The 26,645-nt window shown below is 34.5% G+C and overlaps 1 protein-coding gene across 5 annotated transcripts in view; it reads right to left on the bottom strand.

Annotated features, from left to right (window-relative positions):
- POSH (Plenty of SH3s) overlaps nt 1–26,645 on the bottom strand; it is a 210,185-nt gene that overhangs the window by 79,037 nt on the left and 104,503 nt on the right. For all 5 annotated transcript variants that reach the window (XM_069820864.1, XM_069820865.1, XM_069820867.1 and 2 more), the window contains exons 9-10: nt 16,341–16,573; nt 9,871–10,271 (exon numbers count right to left, since the gene is read on the bottom strand). In XM_069820864.1, the coding sequence (XP_069676965.1) occupies nt 9,871–10,271; nt 16,341–16,573 (634 nt within the window). The remainder of the gene's footprint in view (nt 1–9,870; nt 10,272–16,340; nt 16,574–26,645) is intronic.

Below are 26,645 nucleotides of genomic sequence, written 5' to 3'. Positions count from 1 at the left end.
TAAAATAAATTTGTATACAATATTGTATCTTAATTTTTAATTTTTATTTACTTTAACGTACAATTTTAATAGTACAGTACATACATACGTATGTTTGCTTAGTTAGATTTTTATTAATAAAAATTGGCTTTATACTTTGTCAGACATTGTTTCTTCTTAATTATTCCTGAGCTAATCCAATTATCCCGTTTTCTGCATATCCGAATCAGCCCAATCCCCAATTAGTCCAGATAAATGGAGTTCTATTGTACTTAAGTTTTTATTTTTCACGGACATAGTTTTCGAGACTCCATTATGCAACTCTGAACATGCATAAGGAAATATGCATCCCAACTTTCATTACCTTTTATTAAAATTAAAATGTTTAATTTTGAGTTACAAATATTATTAATTTAATTTAATTTTTTATAACAAACATACACATATGACACCAATATGAAGTGTAATAATAAATCTCTCTATGCTTTTACTAATGATACCTTAAAAATACATTTTTCTGATCATTCATATACCCAGGAGAAAATAATTAGAATATGGGAATAAATACTGAAAATGTAATACTTCAGCTCTTTGTGGTGATTTGAAAATTGGCTGATTATTGAGTAATATCATGTGTGGTTTATGTTTACCCTATGGAGTATAACATATTAAAAAATAAACAAATTCTAAGTTGTTCAGGTTTCGTGGCCTACTGTTTTCCTTGGAATGACCCAGTTCCTTTCTGTAGTTGAAAGGCTAGTTGTATGTAGCATTGCTTATATAAAAACATAAGTAATGTCTGGTAGCAATATGAAGTTCACCAAGATTATTCACAGCAAGGAAAGAAAATCATAAGGTCTGTGGTTGCATATTTTCGTGAAGAGCTGAAAAAAATATACCTAACTACAAATATTAATAAGATGAACAATACAGTTCAAATTTCTCAGTCATGATTATGGGTGAGAGTTTATGTTACCATCAACCAGCCTGGAGTCAGACACTCCTGACAGTACTTTTTACAAAATTTACCACTAATAAGCATTTAGAGTCTAAATACTTCACACTACTATCATACTAACCATGTTTTTCTCAACATAATGACGTACTGTTCTCATCGGAGTGTTTGTAGTATTTGAAAAAAATATTTTTGAATGTCAGACTTCACCTGGGAACCAGTTTGTAGTTAGACATATATTTATCACATAAATGAAAATAGTAAAGGTTGTCATAGCAAAAATTGGAAAAATAAAAGTGAGTCCATGAGTCAACATTCAGTGAACATTCAGTAAACACATTCTCTCCTGGTTGGGAACCACTGGTTTCGATTATATCAGTGTCGCGGAATTTTAAATTACACCTTTAGTGCGTCACATGGTGAAGAAGGTTGAAAAATGCTGGACTATATCATGCATTTCTGTCAGGTGCCTGATGCACCACTGAACAGAGTGATATTTTTTTTCATAGGACAAATGACTTGAGAATTGCCTGGGGGATGTTAGGTGCTATTACTATGATTAAAAAGAAATTATTATGATGAATTTAATTATTTTAATGTGACCTTCAGCAACCTTTCTGCAATAAATTTACACAGAAAGGTAAGTTCACACAACTGTATGAAATGTATGAAATAATATATAAAAATTACAAGTATAAATCTGAAAACTACTTAAATTAACACAAACTGTAATCTTGGAATTCTATTTTGAAACTAAAGCTCACCACCTTGCTTTTTATACCAGTAGCAGGAATACAAAACACTGGTGGATCTAGTTTCCTTTCAATCAGATCGTAATCAATAATTCTTTTATCTCCCATTAGATTGAAACTCCTGTGTAGTAATCGCCGGTATAATGTTTACATGGGCAGAAGATTAATCATTATCATTATCAGGTTCTGCAGTCTCCTTCTGCCTCTTCTTGAAGTTACTGGCAATTTCTTTACCATTAGAAGTGCTTTGTTGAGGCTCTTGTGTGATAACTGCCTGTAATATGTGACACTGGTGCCAGGTTCAATAATAATTTTGCATTTTCTTCTTGGGGCATTTGTCCCCCATAGCTCATCTTGTTCAGCATCTTTATTTTTGAGTCACTAACCAGTTTAACAGTGTCATTGACCACAATGCTATTAGTCCTTTAGGGATCTTCTTAATATGTTCTACATTCAGAGAATAAATTCTGCAAGACCAGAAAAACAACTGACAGAAACCAATTTCTGAAAGTGATGGCATCAAACCACCCAGATTTGGACTTGTACCTAGAATTCTTGGCGCCCCCTCCCCCATTGTCCAAGTGTTCCAAACGTTTTCAGCTTTTTATACCACATATACTGACAGTAATTCTCCACTAGCTGTGCCAGCATACACGATAGAAGTTGAGAACTTTGAACTGTTCAACACACACTTGGGATAGTTATGTTCCCTTTTGAATATGCACACCTTACCTCCTGGGTAATTTCCAAAACTGGTCTCATTGTAGTTCAGAATGTGGATTAGTAGGATTCCTTCAGACGTAATTTTCTGATTGTCAAAATATTTCCAACACTGCACAAAATCAATCTACAAAACAAGAAAAATAGAAGGTTACCAGACTGGTAGGGTAATAATTTCAAAAAAAAAAAACTTTAAATACATTTCATATTTAAGTTAAATTAAATGACTTACCTTCGAACATCTGACAGATATTTCTGGATAAGCTAACAGTCAGCTCAGCATTCCAACACAAGAAGTCTTCCACCCAATCTTCAACTGGCAATTATTTTTTGAACAGCATCAGTCCTGCCAGACTTATGATGATAATGTTTCACCAGAATGCGAAGATCAAATATGCTGAGTGGGAAATCCCACTCAGAAACTGTTACTAGGTGAGCAGTGATGCTTGCCTCTTCCAGTTCATATATATATCTTGCCTCCATGTTTAATAGTGTGTTTCTCTCAAATATGATCAGATAAAGTAGATCTAGGGATATTAAATTTCTTGGCTGCAGCAAGCAATGATGATTTATTCGAATTTACTTCTCTCACATCTCTCTGATTATAGTCTTTCCAAGAGTGCAAATAGCCATAGTAGCTGACGCACCCTCTATCCATCTATAGTCTTTCCTACCCACGATTGAGACTGACACAAGTAACTACAGAATCTTATCAACTTCTCACTTATTACAATAATGCATTGTTCCGCATGTTTACATCACAAACAATTCTCGTGGAAGGCAGCAAGAGACAAGTTCACCAACATGTACTTACTTACAAATGGCTTTTAAGGAACACGCAGGTTCATTGCCGTCCTCACATAAGCCCATCAGTCCCTATCTTGTGCAAGATTAATCCACTTTCTATCATCATATCCCATCTCCCTCAAATCCATTTTAATATTATCCTCCCATCTACGTCTTCTTCCCTCCGGTCTCCCAACTAAAACTCTATATGCATTTCTGGATTTGCCCATATGTGCTACATGCTCTGCCCATCTCAAACGTCTGGATTTAATGTTCCTAATTATGTCAGGTGAAGAATACAATGCGTGCAGTTCTGTGTTGTGTAACTTTCTCCATTCTCCTGTAACTTTATCCCTCTTAGCCCTAAATATTTTCCTAAGAACCTTATTCTCAAACACCCTTAATCTCTGTTCCTCTCTCAAAGTGAGAATCCAAGTTTCACAATCATACAGAGCAATCAGTAATATAGCTGTTTTATAAATTTTAACTTTAAGATTTTTTGACAGCAGACTAGATGACAAAAGCTTCTCAACCAAATAATAACAGGCATTTCTCACATTTATTCTCTGTTTAATTTCCTCCCGATGGTCATTTATCATTCATATTTGTTACTGTTGCTCCAAGATATTTGAATTTTTCCACCTCTTTGAAGGATAAATCTCCAATTTTTATATTTCCATTTTGTACAATATTCTAGTCACGAGACATAATTATATACTTCGTCTTTTCGGGATTTACTTCCAAACCTATCGCTTTTCTTGCTTCAAGTAAAATTTCCGTGATTTCCCTAATCGTTTGTGGATTTTCTCCTAACATATTCACGTCATCCACATAGACAAGAAGTTGACGTAATCCGTTCAATTCCAAACCCTGTCTGTTATCCTGAACTTTCCTAATGGCATATTCCAGAGCAAAGTTAAAAAGTAAAGGTGAAAGGAAAGTGTATCTCTTTGCTTATCCCGCAGTGAATTGGAAAAGCATCAGATAGAAACAGGTCTATACAGAGTCTACTGTTTCATTGAGACACATTTTAATTAATCGAACTGTTTCTTGGGAATACCAAATTCAATAAAAATATTATATAACCAACATGTACCAATGGAAACGTTGAGTCCGACTCCATACAGAAATTCGAAAAAAGTATATTTCTCTAGCCAGTTCATTGTATTTATGTTTGTAACTATATATCCCTGTTTACGATGGAACTATGTACATTTTTATATGTCTCAATGTAATTTACCTTATTATCAGGGAAATTCCACTTAAAAGTTAGACAAAGTTTTTCCCCTCCGAAAAGTAGTATACTGATTCTTTTATATTTTTGGACCCACTGTAAATGTAAACTTTTGCAAATTTAGTAGATAGTAAAACGGAGTATGTACTATTGATTAGTTTTTGCTAAAAAGTGGTAACAACAATTTATTGCTATCATGTCACAACAATTTCACGTAACTTTTGCTTAGTGTCCAACTCTAGGCTGGTTGACAGTGGTTTAATTTGTGGTACAGCAAACTGATTTGAAGGCTTAATTAATTCAGTAACCTTCAGTATTTCATATACAGATAGTAACAGTATATTCCTACTACAAAAAAAGAGTAATTAGAATGATAGTAGGTATCAAATCCAGGAAATCATGTAGGACCATTTTAAAAACCTATAAACAATGCCCAAAGCTTGTGAGTATATTTTTCCATTAATTAACTTCCTTGTATGTAATCGTGAAAACTTTGCAAATAATTCAACAGTTCATACTATAAATACTCATAAAAAAGACTTTCATATTCCAAAGCAAGTCTTTTGGGCTATCAAAAAGGAGTGCGTTATATGGCAGTAAAATTTTTACTAACCTCCCTATGGATATTAAATATAGGCCTATATCAAACTCAAAACATAAGATTATTTAGGGCCAAATTAAAGAGGTACCTAATTTCTTATGCTTTCTATTTTGTAGATGAGTTTATGACATTCAACAACACTGCATGAATATTTCTCTCGTGTTAAATATCAATACTAACCTCTTGTATGGTACTAGTATATTATATTTATTTCAACTGGACTGTGACTATGAATTAAGATTTTGTAGTACTACAAAGGTATTTTTTTTTAAATGTTCCATATTCTAGCTGTGAAGCAATGTACAAATACCATGAAATGTAAATAAATACAATACAATACATAAATTTTTGTAATTAGGGGTTTGATAATAATATCTGAAATTTATGTACTGTGTTTTAATAATTATAGCTAGAGTAAATTTATCATATGAATCAGTTTTCTTCATTTTGTTTTTATTTAGTGTGTTTTATTAATTATGCTACACTATATTTAGAACAATGAACTTATTTTCTTTTCATTCGTATTTTTGAAAAATAAAATAAAATATAAAGATCCACCTTCCATATCCTTTTCTAGCATTACACACATACATATACTATGGGTCACATTGAAAGTTTCTGATATGTATAACAACAAATTATTTCTACTTTCGGCTTTATTGGTTCTCAAAATATTCCGCCTTAAATCTTATGCACTTGTCCATTCAATGGAACCAGTCATCAAAGTACTGCACCCATCTTTCTAGAGGCACTTCAGACAACAGCACGTTGAAGAGAGTGTTAAAGAACAATTCGCACATTTTCTTTTTAATGGTAGGGGAAAAGAAGTGGCATTATTCCAGATGAGGACTGTAATTAATTTCACACCTGAAGTGACCAAAAAAAAAAGTCCATTGCCTGTCCTACAGTGTGAGGTGATGTATTGTCATGGTGAAGGATGATATGGTTTTAAAGTCATTCTGTATGCATGTTTTCCAAGATTATTGGTAAACAAATGGTGGTATACCACTTGGCATTAACCGTATGAACCTCTAGTGGAACAGAGATGACAGGACCAGCAACGAAACAATGAGGCAACCATATTGTTGTTAATCCTTCAACCTCTTTGAAGTTTTGTTGGCTTATCCTTTTATCTTTGTCTAGCAAGATCCATTGTGCAGACTGCCGTATGCCTCCTAACTCATAACAGTTTCTGTAAATCCATGTTTTGTCACCTCTTATTATGTCCGAACAGAATTTGACCGCAGTCTCAAATTAATTTTTTAGGCATTTCTGTGCACAAATCAACATGTGTTTGTTTCTCAGCTTCTGTCGAATTATGTGGACTTCACTGTGCACACAGCTTCCTCACAGCAAGACTATCATTATGGAGGATCTTTTGTATTGCACTCATATCCATCCCCAAAGATGTCTGAACCTCGGAGAAGGTGATTCGATTTTCTTAAAAAGCACAGGTTTTTTATTGATAATAAAAGGATAAATAAAAAAGATGTACCTTGCACCAAAAATTATTCAATAATGCAATATACATACATTCGTACTTATGCAGTATTCTGAAGTAGGGCCTTCTGAGAACCACTTTTTTTTTCTGTTATCGCATTATATCTCCTGAGGATTACAAGAATGTATAATGTTCTCAGAATGGAGTACCAATCCATTGCTGACTAAGTTCAGTGGTGGGGCTGACACCTTAAGGCATCTAAACCTGCCTGCTTTTCTGTCTGGGTTTGCTCCCATAGCCAGGCGGGTCGGATTTTAGAGCACCGGACTCTCGCTCTCATCCTTTCCCATTAGCTATACAGAGGTTACATTGCCCAGAGGTCACAACACACAGTGGTCAATATCGAGATATTAGGAGAACAAAAGTCGAGATTTCGAGTTGATGTTTTGTTGTAAGGGAATGCGATAACAAATAATCAAAGCTTTCTAAACATAGTACAGTTTATGGCTTCGATGTATACAAACTTGAGGGAGGGTCAAAGTTATGGGTTCTTGCCTGTCCTTCACTCGTGCATTATCTGCAGTGTGGAGCGGTCGCATTTCTTGTGTGGTCCTGTGTTACTAGTGAAGTGTTTTGTTAAATCTGTTGTGCAGGAATAGAGAAGAATGTTGAAGGTATGTTTTACATTTTATTCTAAGTTTATAACATTAATAGTTTGGTTGTACATGCTTAACACTTATGCACGTAAAATATTATAATTTTAAATATATTTAGTAACTTGCTCTTGAAATATAAAAATTGGTTCAAGATGGGACACAATAAAACCTTAATAAGCACTTTCCTCGGACCTTAATCTCTAAGCCTACATATATTTTATTTGCCGAGATTTGCCCCCCCCCCTTTTTTTTCAAAATATCTACTTTCTTACAGATTGTGTGATTGCAGTTATATGCTGTGATCCATTTACTTTTCTCCAAAAGAAAAACTGTGTACTGAAAGCAAGGTCATCGCAAGTGTTACAACAATTACTTTTATATGCATTGTCAAAACTGAAATCTGAAGACTGTAATGAAAACCTTAAGCCAGAATTTCTTGAAAAAATTATAATTTTTTCATGTAAACTGTTACGAAGGTGGAGGTCATGTAATAGAACAATGTCGCGATTTTTAGAGAAATATTCAGAATGGCTTGATGTAGAATTGTCAGTTCCAATACCTACTGAGGAATCTTGCCAAGAAGAAGCCTCGAGAATAGTTAGAGGGTGCCCAAGGAAACTGTTTTCTTTGAGTAGTGTAAAAACAAAGAAAAAGTGGAAAACTTTTCAAAATCTTGCTCATTACAAGAGCTTGCCTTGGCAACACAGATATCTTTTATGTATGAAGGTAAAAGAAATGTGACAACAATTATTCAAGAATATGTGTCGAAAAGTCCGAGATCAGTGTGGAATATAAAAAATTTGCCAACAGCCAGCCACTTAGCCTAACTGTAATACATATACAATAGAGGAGGCTCTAGCTTTACTTGTTGATTTAAAATTAACAAAACATCAATATGTAGCATTACAAAAAGGTGCAAAAGAAAAAAGCGCAAACATCCACCTGCCATATTATAGATTGCTAAATGCAAAATCAGAATGCTATCCCTGTTAGAAAGCGCTGATAATTACAAATTACTGGCAGAAGTAAAATTATAATGTTTACTTGACCACACTGTTGAGCATTTATATATTGTTCAAAAAAGAAGTTGTTGCACAGTCCTTTCAAAATGAAGAAAACACATTTCACAAAATTCAAATGACTTACAAATGGGGGTGTGATGGGAGCTCAGGCCATTCCCTTTACAAACAAAATATTTCGGGATATGAACGAGTTATAGATTCTGAACTACTCTTGACTTCAATAGTGCCTTTACAGCTCCTGGGTGAAGACGATTCTAGGCGAACAATGATTCTCTGGCAAAATCCAAGCACAAAATTGACCGATTTCAGTTCACAAAAGAGACGCCACAAAAAACGAGAGAAGAAATCGCACATATTGAAGAACAGATAGAGTTTAGTATCAACCAGAATTAAAATAGGAAATAGAGAATTTTTTGTGGAACATAATTTAATTAAAACTATGGTGGACGGCAAAATATCTCTTTGTTCCTGCAATAACTCCTATGGCAGCCATACACAGGAGACTATAAATTCTTACATTTTCGAAACAAAGAAATATAATTACATATAGGAGATTTTATTATTTGCTGAATCACTATTTAAGTTATTTAATAGAGCAAAATACTGAAAATTGATAAATATGTCACATAGCAGTTATTGTAGGAATGACGACGATATGCAATGCTCTCACGGATAAAATCCTTCAGCTGAAGTGTGTTATATAATCGTCGGTCCAATGCCAAAACCACGAATGTGCAAAATTTCGCATTTTCACCTATGTGCACTTTCTGAGTCTGTATGGTACGTAGATTCTTATGCCAAAGTCACATAAGTGTATGATCATTCAATTTCGAGTTATTCACAATTCTTAAAACACTTATGTACTTCCACTTATGTCACTTTGAATATTAAAACGTGTTTATCTCAAAAGTAAGATTTTGCACATTCGTGGTTTTGGCATTGGACCAGTGCTAAGCTATGATTTGAAAAAAAAAAAAAAAAGTCATTATCTATAAAAGTGCATATGAATTTGAACTTTTGACAATGCATGCACGAATTAGATTTTTTGAGTGTTTGCTTCATATAATTAGGGTACAGAACAGAAATAAAGAAGTGGCAGGTATGTGGGAATAAAAGCAAGAAAGTAGCTTACAAGGCAAGGAAAGAAGAAATTATTAACAAATTTAGAACTGAAATGGGCCTTTTAGTTGATATTGTGAAACCAGGTAGTTGTACCTGGTTGTATTTTTATATCTATCTTTGTTGTACGGAGGTTTGACTGTAGTACATACCTCATGGCATTTCAATTCAGCAGAACGGCCATACATACCAATTTGCAGAAACTTTTAGTGTGACCCCTACATTATACACACATTACATAAAACACACTGTGTAGTGAAGTCATATAGTAAAGACTGTGATGAAAGCTGCTACGTCACAATCCATCCACACATCCTAATCAATCAACTAATCTTAAAGGACATTTTTCCCACCAATAGAAACGCGAAAGCACCTAAAATAAATAGGCCCTACCTACTGATTTTTTCTGTAACTGTCAGTACAACTGCTTAAAAAGGTCGAAGTACTAAACAGATTGCTGCAGGGAAGGCAGAGAGTACCAGGAAATGGAGTTACCAAGATAACTTGCATGGACAATAGAAATTACCCATTACAAGAATGTGGAGTTGAAAGAAATGGCAAACATGAAATCACAACAGCAATCAGTCAAGTTGCAAAGCACACACCTTGTCTGAAGGTCTGCTATTCATAGCCGTAACCGACACATTTGGCGGTGGCGTGACGGTGGTGGATATGTGGGCCAGTCCCTGACTGCCACTGCTGCGTCCTAATGTGCTGGTCGAGGTATCGAAGTTGTGTGTTGGAGTGCTGCCTGTTGTCATGACAGCACTGTGACTTCGACCCAGAGCAGCAGGAGTGGGGCTAGGTGTCAGATCAGAGTTTAGATTTCCAGACTGCTGAGGCTGCTGTCCATGCCAAGATGACGAGATTATTGTACCATGATGAGACGAAGTGGTGGGCCCATGATGCTGTGATAGAGTGAGGGAAGGAGTGCTGTGGCTTGGACTGGATGACCTTGGTGGGAGCTCTGGAGGAATCTGTGATGTTACTATGCCAGTTCCAAGAGCTGAAATGAACATAAATGCAGTCAATAAAAATAGGACTGGCATTCCTACTCAAATACACCATAACATTGCGACATATCATTCTTACTTCGATGTAAAGACATACAACATCAAAATCCCCCATTAAATAAACGTTGGTGGAAGGGAAGACCTACACATCACAGCAAAAAGAATGGGCCACTGACGATTTATAAGTTCCAGATACATAATACCGTGCATGCTCGTCTCATCAAAGCTACAGTTTATCAGATAACACAAAATTAAATGAATTAAATTTGCTGTATTTTGTTTAAGAGTCTGAAATATATTGTAAAATCGAATAGAGAATTGATTCTAGATAGAACAGGGACTCTGAAGAATGAAATAATAGTAAAATTGGTAAATACAAAATTGAACAAAACGAAAACCATGTATTATGCTGGTCTAGTAGTATCACTTGCAATAGCATAGATTGTTACAGCACAGGTCTACAAAACAAGTCAATAGTACTAGTTCAAGGTTTAAGTCTCTGACAATCTTAATTTTTTTAATGACAAATTTCCCCATCATATTATATCAGAAAGGTAGATTTATGTGGTGTTGTGCCTTACATGATATGCCCGAAAAAATAACAACCCCTCCACCCCAAGCAATACTCCTGTCTGTCTCAGCATTACTCTTGAATATGACAGACACGCAACAACTCCATCAACAAATCATTGCCCTGGTTCATGTGGGTTATTGTCCATCGAGTGCAGCCAGAGTGATCGGAGTCCTCTTCCATAATCTTGTGGACTCCATGCCACATAAAATGAGGGCAGTTATTGACGCAGGTGGTTTGTGCACAAAATACTAGAAACTACCACATGCCATCATCGCATCAAATGACGTTCCATTTATTAACATTCTGTTTATAAGAATGGCTTACTGTGATACATTTTTGGACAGGTCTTGATGAGCTTAACTGAAATACTGAATGATAATACATAGTAAGATTTAAAAAAAATGTTAATACTCATATCTCATTAATAAATAATGCTACAATGTTGTCTATCCATCAGTACTATTTCCCCTTTTCAGGGTACACCTTTTGTATGAGAAAAAACACGCACACACGCACGCACGCACACACAAACACACACAAAAAAAAAAAAACAAGAAAGGGCTTTCTTTAGCTCTTTTATGTTTACATACATCGTTTAGTCTTTTTTAGGTTTTATGATTCATTTATTTAATTGCGAGATGCATGAAATGAACAACTGTGTTAATATTCGAGATATGTGGCAAGGAGCAAACTAGGTTAAGAATCCGAACCCTGATTACCATATTTACTGCTCCGTCGATTTAATAGAAAGCCAATTATTCACCTACTTAGATATAACCAAATACTCTACAATGATAATACTGGAAAATTTGCCTGGTTGGGTTGGGACCTTCAAGGTTCTTTCACTGTGCTTTGATTTTGACTCATTTTCGGAAGGAGCTATTAAATTCAGTGAAGGAATAACTTATCTTCAGTCTGTTATTAGAGGAAAGAGTATTAAAAATTAACAGTCCATCTAGCTGCTGCATAAGAAGTCACGTTATAACTCTCATTTGAATTGAATGGAGCAAGTGTACTTCCATCTAGCGTTCGTTCCCAATCGATGGTGATGATCCTGGTGGTTGTTCTCTTCCACAGAGAATGTGATCAGAGACATAACACGCAGAGCAAGTCCCCTGCAATCGGCAAGCATCATCTTTTGGTACAGCAGTGGTATTCAATCTATGGTACGAGTACCTGGGTTTGTCTCAAGGGATATGCATCCCACTGATTATATATGTAAAAATTTTGAGATATTTATTTTATTATGCCTCTTGATAATTACTGCAGTATATTATAGTTTCTTTTGCTATATCAACTCTTGTTTTTCCTTGCTTGAATACCATTTTACGTAAATTATTATTATTATTATTATTATTATTATTATTATTATTATTATTATTATTGCATCAATGCCTACTGTATAAAGGCGCATCTCCACTATTAAACATTTAACAACATGTTAAATTGTTTACTGTTAACATCCCAACATGTTGATTGAACATGTTAATGCTAATTTCATTTAACACTTTGTCCACACTGTTAAACATGTTAAACTTGACTTTCTTTGCGTAGTCCACTATAAACAGTCTATGAGATTTTAATATAGATAGTGTTTTATTTTCAAACCTTGGACAATGGACTCAGATGATGATCTGACTTTTGTAATTGCCTCTATTGCTTGTTACAAGGCTTTGAAAAGGAAGAAAATGAGAATGTGGATGCGGCAATATCTTAGTAAAACACACTATGCAGGATACATTCTAAACGAGCTTAAAGTTGAATACAGTATTGATTTGGATTAAAAAACTTGCTGAGAATGACAGAACACGATTTTAATATAGTGCTGCATAAATACTTCCTGTTACATCAAAGAAATAGATAATTTAAGAGCAGCCATTTCAACTCAATTAAAAAAATTACAGCGTGATTATCATAGGATCTACGACATGATAGATGTTAAAGGAGTGGGTAATATCGTATAATTATTCTTTCCGAAGTTTTACGAATGTTAACATACATCACCAAATGCGACCATTACTGACGTCAACATAGCATTAACGTTTAGCGTACGACGAGAGTGTGAAAACTCTCTATTGTATTCTCGAGAACAATTAAATAATAATTCCAGTTCTCTAAAACAGTCGGCCTTCTTAGTTTTGCCCGTGTATTCTTTTGCAGACACATCCCACAAACAAGGCCTTTCCATCTGTGCATTAATTTTATTCTAATATATTTTCTTTCGTCCATTCCATTACTTCGAACACCTTACAGCCAACACCAAGTACCAATGATAGTATAAAAATGATCAAGATACGCGCCACAAAATCGGAACTTACAGTTGTTGCTATGGAAACTGTACGAACTTTGCCGAACTGTACCGACGCTGCACGAGCAAATGAATTGACTTGACATGTTTTCCTTTTCTGCTGGAAAACACGCCAACATGTTAAAAGTGTTAAATTCAACATACTTAGTTAACATGTTAAGTCAACTGAGACTTGAAATGTCCATATACATGTTAAATTCAACATGTTGTTGTTTTCTAATGTCAGGCGTTTGACAATAAAGTCATTTGACCTCTTGCACCCCAATATTTTTCAAAGATATTATCATGTTCAGCCACTGAAGCACAGATTTTGAGGTGTTCTGAATCCATTTCTTGGTTTGAGTTGCACAATGGGCAGTTAGGGGACTGATATATTCCAATTCTATGCAGGTGTTTGGCCAAACAATCATGGCCTGTTGCCAATCTAAATGCAGCTACAGACGATTTTCGTGGTAAATCGGGAATTAACTGTGGATTATGATGCAGAGAGTTTCATTTTTTTCCCTTGGGATTGTGTTATCAAATTTTGTTTGTTGAAGTCTAAGTATGTAGATTTAATAAATCTTTTCACAGAATAATATGTAAATTTAGTAACAGGTCTGTAAGTAGCAGTGCTGCCCTTCTTTGCTAAAGCATCCGCATTCTCATTTCCCAGGATTCCACAATGGGATGGTATCCATTGGAATACAATTCTTTTATTGGGTGATATTAATTGAGAGAGCATTTTAGTTATTTCTGCTGTTTGAGATGAAGGTGTGTGTTTAGAGACTATTGATAGAATAGCTGCTTTGGAGTCTGACAATATAACTGCATTCTTAAATTTATTGATGTGGCATAGAAGATTCCTGAGACTTTCACTTATTGCAATGATTTCTCCATCAAAACTTGTTCCATATCCAAGAGATCTATAAAGTGAGAAGAGACAGCACGTAACACCTGCACCTGCACCTTGTTCTCTGGAGATCAAGGATCCGTCGGTGTATAAATGAAGCCATTTTTGTGGAGGGTACCTAATGTTAATTGTCTCTAAAGACAATTGTTTCATTGTTTCAGTGTTAACTTCTGATTTCAGTATTTCTTCTGTTAAACTTAGATTATACTCTATATTTAATAGAGTTAAAGGGTTTGGTTTAATTTGTAAGTTTTCTTTTAAATTCGGGATATTGATTTTCTGTTTTAATTCTTGAACCATGGATATGAAACTTTTTTTAGTTTTCAATCTACAGAGAGGACTGTATGAATGCCAATTGTTTCCTGGTAATCTGGTAAGTTTTTCACATTGAATCAGTGCTTTTTCTTCTATTGTCATTTTGATGCTGTTAATATTAGTGAGGAATCTCATAGAATCTATTGGAGTTGTTTTGATTCCAACAGTAATGAGCCTGAGAGCTTGGTTTTGAACATATTCTATTTCGTTTATGAAAGGTGAAGTAATTAAAATTTCTCCGCAGTATGTCAGCACTGGCTGAATAAACATTTTGTATGTAGTGTTCAAAGTATTCCTAGAGCATCCCCATTTCTTTCCTGCTAGTCTTTTTAGAGGGGAGAATCTTTTACGAGCTTTTTCAGAAATGTATTTCAAATGGTTGCTCCATGTTAACTCACTACCGAAAATAACTCCAAGATATTTGGATTCATAAGTCCTAGGAAGGTGTTGGCCATTGTATTGGATAATGAATTCTATTTCTTTTTTACCAAGTGAAAATATTTGGTAGTTACTTTTGGTTAAATTGAGTGTCATCAAATTTGATGTATTCCATTCATGTAGCTGAGTTAGAGCTTTAAGAGCAGAATTTTGAATTTTGTCTCTATGTCTGTAAGATCCGGAAGTCCACAAAACTATATCATCTGCAAATAGTGCTGTTTTCATGTTTGATTCCTCTAAAAGGGAGGGTAAGTCATTTATATAAATATTGAATAAAGTTGTGCTGAGGACAGCACCCTGAGGTAGACCTCGATATGTTTGTTTGTAACTAGAAAGTGAGTTATTGAATTTAGTGGCAATGAATCTTTGACTAAGGAATTCTGATATCCATCTGAACATATTGCTAGAGATACCTAATTTCTGGAGTTTTAGTAATAATTTATTTCTCCAAACAGAGTCATATGCTAACTTAAAGTCAATAAATATTGCCAAGGTATCTTCTTTCTTGTTAAAACTATCTTTTATTTCTTGGCCGAGGCGTATGACTTGTTCATTGGTAGAGTGTAGTTGTCGAAAGCCAGCTTGTCTTGGTGATAAAAGATTTTGGGATTCTAAATACCAAGTTAATCTGTTAGAGATCATGGACTCCATGGTTTTTGCTATCATGCTTAATAGTGCTATTGGTCGATAACTATTAACATCATGAGCAGGTTTCCCTTTTTTGGGAATTGGTACAATGATTGCTTTTTTCCAAGCTGCAGGAATTGAGGTGTTCCATGATAAACTGAAAATGGATAAAAGTGCAGACTTGGCTTTTTCCCCCAGATGTTTAAAAAATTCGGAATGAATGTTGTCGGGGCCAGGAGATTTCTTGGTTTTTAAATTTTGTATAGCTATAGTTAATTCTGTGGGTGTAAAATTTTGAGGAAATATTTCAGGTTTTGCGATATTGCTAGTAATATTGTTTTTATGTAATTCTCTTTTGATAAATTTGTCAGTTTTTTTGATACTGGGATGTAATCTGTGAGAGTTTGAGTAGTGTTTATTAAATGCATTTGCTATATCTCTACTATCTGCTAGCGTTTTGTTATTATGAATAATAGATTGGCTAGTGTTTTCCTGTGTATTGGAAATATTCTTCAGAAATTTATATGTTTTAGCGCTAACGGTTCTGTAATTAATATTTTCAATAAATTTATTAAAACTGTTCTTTTTTGCTGTTATGATTGCTTTTTTAAGAATGGCAGTCTTCTTCCTCCAATTGTTAGTTGCAGTTGCAGTAGCAGTAGCAGTAGCAGTAGTAGTGTAATTTATTTTTAGTACAACATCAATCATAGTCTTTTGTTAATTCTTATATAATTGCAATACAGTTTGGGGGTACACTAGCAAAGAAGATTGAATACCACTGAGGTAGAACAAGAAATTAACAGTAGTGGATATAACCTAATCACAATCCCTATTGACTATTCTTCTTGCACATACCATAACATCAATGAAAATACTAAAACAAACAAATCATTACAATGAAAACTTACTGCCATGACTGTTACGAGGACTGTACACAAGAGAAGAAGAGCCTTGCTTATTATTGCAACCAGCCCGGGTGAAGCTACGTGGTTCCAAGGGTGGAGTACATGTTGAAGGATTGTTACGTGGTGAACCTCCTCCTCCTCCTCCTCCTCCTCCTCCACTGATACTGCTGCTTTGTTGTGGTGATGAGGAACCTCGTGTCAGACTGCGCAGTTGTGGTTGTCCCCCTGTTATTGGTCTGAATTATTTTTAAAAGTGTGTTATTAGCAAAATATAATACAGATGAATAACTATAATAATTAATGTTCTGAACAAGAGTGACAATGTAATAAGATAATACTAATTGAATAACAATCATTCAAAACACTTCACAACTGTACTGCAATGAAAGACCTTTTTGCAGTAATGGATTATTTCCATTACACTGAGTGTAAAGCATCATATTTCAGAAGACAGTATAATGATTTCTGTTATCAGTACTACATAAATGTAAATGAAATTAAGGCATAAGTAATAACGTATCCATATTGTATGTTGGGTGTTTGGTTGGTGGCTTGACTTACTGCACGGTTCCATGTTTTCTGTTAACCTGCAAACGAGAATTTTCTCTCTGTGGTTGGTATTCTTGAAAGGTAAAATTCATTATCCCCAATGAAAGGATGAATGTGATGTCTTATATAAATAAAACAGGTTTGATAAAAAGTACACAAGAGAAATTAAATCAGAAAAGCAAAAGTTTCACAATGGATGCAAATTATAACAGAATAATGTAAGATTTAGTATCAAACAGATAAAAATTTATGATGACAATAAATCACTAAACTTTTAATCAGTGTTATACAAAATTAATTCGATTTGCGAAAAATGCCATAGATAGGAAAGGGAAAATCTACTTTAATTAATAGTCCCTCTACACAACAAAACATTTTCAACAAATATTTCACTTGTTAGAACTTCAAAAAAACCATACAATATCTATTAAAGAAAAGATCAGATTAATTATTCCTCAATTTCTAAAACCACTAACACAGCAAAGACATTTTAAACCTTTCAACCTATGGCAGTTGGAAGAAAAACCTAATACCTAACTTAAGATCAAGGAAAAAAAAAAAAAGAGTTGATATTTGTCCCTTCTGATTTGTACTTGTTACTAATGTTTTGAAAAAGAGATACAGAGGATTTTAAGTGAATGAATTAACTGGTATCTTGAATTTAAAAAATTATCAGCACCAGAAAAAGCAGATTTTCATAGAGGATATACGTTCATATCGAGAAATAACTGGCACATTGGATATAAGGGAACATTAATAGTAGTTTTTGTTTGAAGAGTCGTGGCTTGTAGTTAAAGATCTGAAAGACACACCTAAAAAATATCTAAAAATATAACTTTTAGATAACGGAATTTAGACTTTAAACTAATACGAAATGTTTCGAAATTTTTGTCTATTTAATAATGACAGTCAACATATTTGGAACTGTTGAAATCAGTAATGTTTTTCAGATATGCAGTATATCACAGGCTCCAACCATGGACCCCTGTTACTTCCTGACTAAAGGCATGTATTGTTGAAGCGATGATGATGCTTGCTTCGCTCAGTGGATACCTTGCCCCTTGAGGGTGTGAGGCTGCCTCACATGTGCGCTAGTTCCAGTTGGTTTTTGGATACAATCAAAGGTGCCTCGCAGTGATTAACATGCTGTGTGTAGAATGTTCATTACCTGCCTTCGTTCCCGTCTCTGTCTGAAGTTTATTTTATTTTCCAATCTGTTCATTTGCCTGAGGAGATGGATCAGGATCAGGATAAGTGTTTAAGCTTAATAGAACTACACAGAATTATGTGTGAGATTCAAAGGCAAAAGATTACAACAATGTTTGCAAACACGAGGATGCATGCAAGGAGTTCAGTCCCGCCCTCAATGTTCCTGTTTCTGAGCTCAAAGCCAAAATTAATTGTAATTACTTCCCTCATTTTTGTATCAATCTTCTCGGTTTTCAGACCGATCAGTGCAACTAAGTATTCAAAGTCCATTGTTATAAGAACAAAATTCTTTACAGTGTCTTCAACAGATTCATAGCTCATATCATTCAGCAGTCTACTTCAATATTGCATGCATTTGCAAAGCAATTCTCTAATCCACCAACGATGTCTTCGTAGATGTTTCGTCTTTCTCCTCTTCAAAATTGAATCAATGGCAGTGAAGGAAAGGCTTAAAATAACAAGTGATAGTGAAGCTGTCATCACATAATCCAATGATACTGATTCAATTGGCGTGCATTAACTGGTGGCTCAAAATGCTTTGAGCTCTTGCCTCACCTACCAAAAGAACAAACCTGCGAGTGAAACAAGTGAGACTGCCACAAGAGGCAGCTGCACATGGCATCCTTGCTTTGTGGATATGCACTTTAACAGAAGTGAGAGGCATGGAGTCATTGCTTCTTATTGCAATGAAAGCTCAGAATTGTATACCTAAGCAAGTCTTACTAATCCCTGCAAAATTTTACGTATAGTAGGTTACGTACGTTCATATCAAAAATAAACAGTGACTGAATTTCCAGTCTTAAAGTTCCTATCTGCCTGTCTCACTCTCATTCAACTCATTAAATGACATTCTGTATGTCAACAAAAAAGGTAACTATTAAAGGCAAATTTACGAAATTTCCGTCAGACAGCACCAGGCTGTTTTTTTATTATTATTATTATTATTATTATTATTATCATTATTATTATTATTATTATTATTATTATTATTATTATTAACAGGAACATGCATGGTACATAAGTGTCAGTCTGTAAAGGCTTTTACTTTAACAGAGATTGTTAACAAACAGATCATTTAGATTTTTTAAGTGAGGTGACCGATCATGAAGGTAGTTGCGATTTTATACAGTTGTTGCAAGGGCACTTATCAGAAGATTGGGGTGGTATAATACGTCCTTATTAAAGTTTTCTGTAAATTTCTATATGAGGTAGTAGAATGATTCTATTTCAAGCACGTCTTGTAGTTGAGTCGTCCATTTCCAATCCCTGCTAAGTCCTTCAAACAAAATTTTACAGAAATCAGGAAAAACTGTCATTTGTTTCTAAATTTGCTTTTCTGTAATTTCTTTGTTTAGTTTTATACTGTGATTTATTCCCATCTATGACTATATGCAGTGCTAAAATCATACTGTAATGATTTACTTTTAATTAAATATTTTAGGTTGGACTTAACGGTGTTACGTTCTGTAAGTGGGACATAATGGACTTTGGAACCGTATTTGTCATAAAGATATTTTAGATGAAAATTACTTATTTATTATTAATAAAAAATATCGACTAGAATCAGTCTGTTACTATTTTATATCACTATCACTTTATCACTAACAAAAAATGCAGATGGAACATAATGTACAAGCAGTATGATTCATGAGTGGCACATTTGTAAATTAAACAAACCTTTTAAGAGGTTATTTTTGAAAACACAATTAATACAATAACATGGATGAAAACTAAGAAAATGGGAACAACTGGATAATACGCACGGCAGACCAATATCGATAGTCGACTATACTCGCTGGCCACTAGTCACCGGGCCGTACCGAGCCGTATCAAACAAAATATAATCGAAATGGTGGTAGTCAAATTCGCGACTATATTCTTAAATAATTCACTCCATTAGTCAAGTTCAAGGTTTTATGTAGTACAACGGCGGTTTTTTGAATGCATTAAAAGAAAATGAAGATGTAATAAGATAATAAACTAGGTTATCACAAGGAAATTAACAGGAAAAAAGGTGTGTTTCACGGAATACAATTAAAATGACGGAAAGTAAATTTCCGGTTAATGTTCGCCAAAGCGTAAAGTACGTAATTATGACGGCGTTGCTGTTTTATTTCTGGCCTATAGAAAAATACCTAGCCTTTTACGAAAAAAAAAATTTAAGGACCATTAAATTATTTACCGCTTTCATTATAGGCCTATTATTTTTTAACAATATTACGAATCAAAAACTGTCATATTATATAATTTTAACTACTACATGGACGAATCAAATCAAGCTAACCTAACCAAAGCTAACCTAACCTAACCAAAGCTAACCTAACCTAACCTAACCAAAGCTAACCTAACCTAACAAAAGCTAAGCTAACCTAACCAAAACTAATCTAACCTAACCAAAGCTAATCTAACCTAACCAAAGCTAATCTAACCTAACCTAAGCTAACCTAACCTAACCAAAGCTAAGCTAACCTAACCAAAACTAATCTAACCTAACCAAAGCTAATCTAACCTAACCAAAGCTAATCTAACCTAACCTAAGCTAAGCTAAGCTAATCTAAGCTAACCTAACATAACATAACTTCGTAAATGCAAGGCCTGTAACCGGAGCAAGAAGGGATCTCAATCATTTAATCTGCAAGTACACGCAAAAATAAATTCAAGTAAGGATCACGCTCCCACTGCATGAGAGGTCCGCGCATGCGCTACAGCAAAACTGTTTCTGTCCCGAGCCTCTCATCTAAGGCACTCGTCATAATTTACTCGCAATATTTACGCAAATACACATTGTCGCTAACTGTGGTGCTATCTCTCAATAATGTTCAGAACGAAGGCGGTAGACAGAGAGAGAAAAAATTTCTCCCGCCAACTACGCCACACACCAACGTCATGTTCTTATGTTGGTGACATTGTGTATTTACTTAAATTTGGTGGTAAACGTAACGGCACGGTTCAAAGTGACCGTGCTAATTCTCCAGTATAGCGAGAAAATGAATATAATTTTCATGATTCTGCCTTTCTAATTAAGTCTCAAACTCAATTATAATTAGTTCATAGTCAATAAGTTTCAAGATAAGGCTTCTTACTTTAACTTGCTCCTTTATATGGACAAACTCTCTATCAAAAGGTAAGAACGAGTAGCCAACGAGGAACATTAGAATAAAAATTCTCTACAGTTGTTGAAGATTCTTTGGCTATCCATGAGAATAACATACCTAACATAATGTAGTTTTTATTTATTAATTTAGCAGAAATTATTGATTGAGGAAAGTGGGAATATAAAGTTGTTTGAAACTGTATCTTCTATAATGCACTGTTCTCTACTGGACTTAATAGGCTTTGTTCTTGTATACTCTTATGGACATGACGTTTTATAGACCCATAACAGTCAAGGACTTAATGGGTTCTGGAACTGCAGCCAACATTCAGTTGTAAATTTGAATAGGAAATAACGCATGTGGTACCTGTAAATATGGCTTAGAAGGTGTAAGACAATGCCATCTATCAGATGATGTACAAAACTAAAATCTGAATTTTTGTGGACTTAACGGTTTCTGGAAATGGGCGACTCAGTTGTAAATTTGTTGTTCTTTAGTCTGCACTAGTGATGGTTAGAGATACTTTTCTCTGTATAGCATGAAAACATCTGACAATTTGGAATTTTGCATTGCTCCAAATTTCGCAGCCATAGGCAATTTGAGATCTGATAACAGAAGTGTAAAGTATTTTTTTTTAAGGAAAGTCTGATGTATGGCAATTTCAACAATGTATATAGAATCTGGCTAAAGCTTTGTTACGAACTACTTCAACATGGTGTTTACCAAGTATAGGCTCCGTGCGTTGCAGGGAGAAATGCACCACCGCGCTCTGAGTGGCGAAAATTGTAAGTTCTTGCGTATTACTGCGCGAGCATCAGCTGTAATCTCACAGTGTACTGCCATGGCAGATTTAATAATAACAGTGGGATTTCAAAGTATTTTCTATGACAATAATCGGCCAAATTCTTCTAAGAAAGGTCGTTTACTTGCAGAAAGTGGTCATGTATTAAATTTACAAGAAAAATATTTTGCTGGAATTTGCAAGAGTGTGATAACTGCAAATGTAATAAGACAGACATCAGTTGGCCTGAAACCTTATCATGTCACCATAGAAGTAACGTAGTTATTTATGTATTATTACTATTTGTGATTGATGTTAATTTATACATTAAACGATGCTGACTTAAAAAGACGACCTCATGTTATCGTAGGTTAATGCTGCTAGAGAAGCGACTAATAGTTCCTGCGAATGTCCTGTTGGATCGTCAGGAAAGTGTAAACACATTTCCGCTGTTGTTTATGCAGTTAACTCCGAACGCATCACTTCGCGAACTGATCAGCCTTGCGAATGGTCTCGACCCCATATCTCAAATGCGGGGAAAGAGAAATATAGCAAGGGGAAGAGATTAGAAGAACTTTTTCCCAAAAAAAAGCAGAGGCTTGAAGTTGAAGCAATTGAAATTCCTGCACTGAAAACCCCATGTATACTGACAAAAATTTTAAACGAAGAGAAAAAATCAGAATCACTTAAAGTTGTCAATGAACTGCTGGGACATTTAATAACAGATATCACAGCTATTGTTGAGAATAATGCATGTAAAGGGCTAATCACAACATTATTAATGAAACAAGAAACTAGGCCTATAATAATTAATGAATGTAGTAGCAACATTTCTGCATTAGAAAATGATTTTTATGATAATCATGTCCTAATTGATAAGACCAGAGCAACTGAAATTTGTGTAAAAACCTTGCATCAATCAAAATCAGACTTATGGTTTACAGAAAGAAAAATACGGATTTCTGCGAGTAGGGCACATTCAATTAAAACTAGAAAAAAAGATCATGAGAAGCTGGTAAATGCCCTCATGAACCCAAAATTGCTTCATGGTAGGGGTCTTAGGAATGTAACTTTTGGAAGTAAATTAGAAAAAACTGCACTTGACAAATACACAAATTCATATGACAGAACAGTTGCTGGTTGTGGTCTTATCATTCACTTAACCCAACCTTGGTTGTGTGCTAGTCCTGATGGGATAGTAATGATGAATGGTAAGCCAGAAAGAGTATTAGAAATTAAATGTCCTATTTCATGTAAAGAAAAACCCATTGTCAGTGAGAATGGGGACATTAATGTATCCTATATTATAAAAAATTCACAAGGAAATTTGGAACTAAAACAAAGTCATACATATTTCACTCAGTGTCAACTGCTGATGTACTGTTGTGGCGTTGATTTCTGTGATTTTTTCATTTATACAGAGAATCATATTTCCATTCTTATAGAAATTCAAAGAAATGATATGTTCCTGAAGGGCTGTATTGAAAAGTTGCAACAGTTTTACTTCACACACTATTTAAAAGAACTGGCATACCGTTCTAATAATGATCTTCAGAAATCAATGGAGGCTGTACATTAGTCATAACACAACACATGTGCACAATGTCATCAATACAATGTAATAGTTCACTTGGACATTTTTGAAGTATATTATACACTTTCACTCTTTGAATGCAGCGTTCAACGTGGATCCGCACACTAGCAATATTATAAGTATCATCAACTTGATCAGGTGTTAAGCGACCTTCATTCATAAAGGGTGGCATTACCAAAATTGCATTGCTCTCCTCCAATACAGTTTTTATTCCGGGAAAACCTTTATCTGCCATAATTTGATCTCCTGGTTCTATCAGTTTCAAAATTCCACAGTCATTTGTGATAAAACTGTGACTGGCTCTACCTCCATAACATTTGGAAATAAATGTTACCATACCACAAGGCGCAATTCCAATAAGAACTTTTGCAGTATATGCAGACTTATAGTTAGAGTACATATATACACGCTGACTGATTTCAGGAGGTTGTTCTGTTTTAATTTCAGTGCAGTCAATAATAGCTCTACAATTCGGATAATTATCTTTAAACACAGTAGACAATGTTGCATTAACAGTATCTTTGCTGGGCCAGAAAACAAAGTTTTTAGTTGCTTGTGCAAGTGTAGGTAAAACAGATTGGAATATTCTAGAAATAGTACTACGGTGAACATTGAAAATTACAGCAAGGGCAGCAAATGGCAAGGCTAACTTCATTTTCATTAAGAATATTAAAAGTTTATTTTCTTTACTAATTTTACGCTGGGTACTGTCTGACAGTAAGTTCAAAAATAAATTAAAAATTTCTGTGTTAACACCAGCCAGGACATTTAATTGTGATTCATCAGAAATTGAACTATAACCAAAAAATCCTCTTTTTCATATGGGGAGTCAGACCCAGACAGTTTACTGGAACACTTAGGTTTGGCATATAATGCGTGGAAGGCTGATATGCATGCTTGTGTGCTGACATTGTTTCCATCCACCCACCATACAACTGAATTCAAACTTGCTTCCTTTGTCATAATTTCTATCTGTCTGAGTTTGGGCATCAGTTTTGGTGGTCACTAGGATAGACCCACTATCTTCCAAAGGGTCTGATGTATCTGGCTGTGAAATTATTTCAGTTCTTTTCTTCAGTCTTTTAAATCTGTTGAGAGAGTCTGTTACTGTTGACTCCCTTTTGTAACATTCAGGAAAGATGCTTGGAACATATGCTGGACTAGCAGGATTTTGAGATTTACACCCTCCTATAAAATGTTCGCTACAGATTCTAGATGATTTGGAAGGTTTCCATAAAGTGCTGTCTGCCCTATAAAAATAATTCGTGTAAATGTGACATATTAATGTAACCATATTGTTTAATGTTTGACAAAACTATAAAGGCAGATGATATTTAGAAAATCACTTCAAATAGATTTCATAAAATGTAGCTTTGGTTTCTATTAAATGTTTCGTAATTTCTGTTGTAATGAGTATAAATTATTTTTTGTTATATGTCTTCGTAATGTTATATCTTTAGGACTATTACAATATTGTAATGTACTTTTATTTATATTATTTTTCTGTATTTGTAATTCCTTCTATATTCACAATATGATTCTGTAATTGTAAAATATGTATGTAATGATACTATGTTTCCGTATTTGTCATATAGGCCTATTTCTGTAATTATATAATATAGGCTATCATAAAGACTTTGCTATAATTACTGAATATAATGCGCCCTACTATTATGATGTGTTTACAAATATGGCCTACAGCTGCTTATTTTGTAAGTATAACATTAACGTGATTATTTGCATGCAATAGTTACTGTAGGTTCATTGTAAAATCCTCGATTACGATAAGTTCTGTAAAAACTTAATTAGGTATTAATTAAAATACTTAAATCCCAAATACTTAATTTAAACTCACTCTTTCCGATTTACTGCTATTATCCACCGTCTTTTCAAATCCATTTCGTGGGGTCGTGATGGAAAACTTCACATTTTGCTCTGTATTACAAATATCTATTATTACAGCTAAAAACACAACACATAATTTTGCTGGACCGCTTTGACATTTTTAAAATAGCAATCTAAAGGCAACACTTTATGAAAGATTAAATAAATGCGTATAAAATCACTCCTACTCGAATCTTCCAGCAGTCAGCTGTCAACACAGATCACACACAGCTGTTGAAGACAAGCCTACAAGTAGTTCTCGTAGTGTCCGCCTGTAGCAGCACAGTGCTATACGCACGGAGCCTATAATGCCAAGATATTTGACAGATTGTTTATAGTAGATACCTTCGGAGAAGAGATTAAGGTTACCTGGTGTTTTTGGCTTTCTTCTGGTAAAAATTATGGCTTGAGTTTTATTTACATTGACTTTTATTCTCCAATTTCTTAACCACATCTCCAACTTTTTTTTTTTTTTTTTTTCATATTTACGTTGTGCAATGTTGACTGTCACTGGTGAAGCAGGTGGTGTCATCTGTGTACAATCCCATACTGCATTCAGCAATCAATGGAATATCATGAACATAAACTGAATATAAATATGATGTTAGGACGGAACCCTGTGGAACTCCAGCTTTGATATTCTTGATTGTTGATAGTAAGCCATCCATTTTGACTTGAAAAGTTCTATCTGTTAAGAAACTATGTATTAGGTGAATAAGGCTTATCATCTATTGACAATTTAATTAATTTGAATAAAAGACTCGAGTGCCAAACTGTGTAAAAAGCATATGCTGTATCAAAAATGTAGTGACTGTATGTTGGCAGACTTGAAAGTTGTTTGTAATGTGGGTTGTGATCCTTTTAAGTTAATGAATTGTTGAATGATGTTTCTTGAAGCCGAACTGTTCATGATGTACTCTCGATGGTATTTGAAGAAGTGAGAGAAGTCTTCTTGCAATAATTTTTTCTAGAATTTTTCCTTGAATGTTCAGTAGACTAATCGGTATCTATTATTTGGAATCATTGGATCTTTCTTTGGTTTGGGAAATGTGACTATATGAGCGTTTCCAGGTTTTAGGAAAATACTGCAATTTTAGACAAATGTTGTATATTTTTGTAAGATATGTAGTAGCATTTTTTGGAATAAATACAAGCATTTCTGTTGTCACTTTATCAGGTCCTGTGGATTTCTTATG

Source organism: Periplaneta americana, chromosome 3 (assembly GCF_040183065.1).
Source record: "Periplaneta americana isolate PAMFEO1 chromosome 3, P.americana_PAMFEO1_priV1, whole genome shotgun sequence".
In the NCBI taxonomy this organism is placed as follows: Eukaryota; Metazoa; Arthropoda; class Insecta; order Blattodea; family Blattidae; genus Periplaneta; species Periplaneta americana.
The sequence above is the reverse complement of the archived record's forward strand: the minus strand, read 5'-3'. Positions and strand labels throughout refer to the sequence as shown.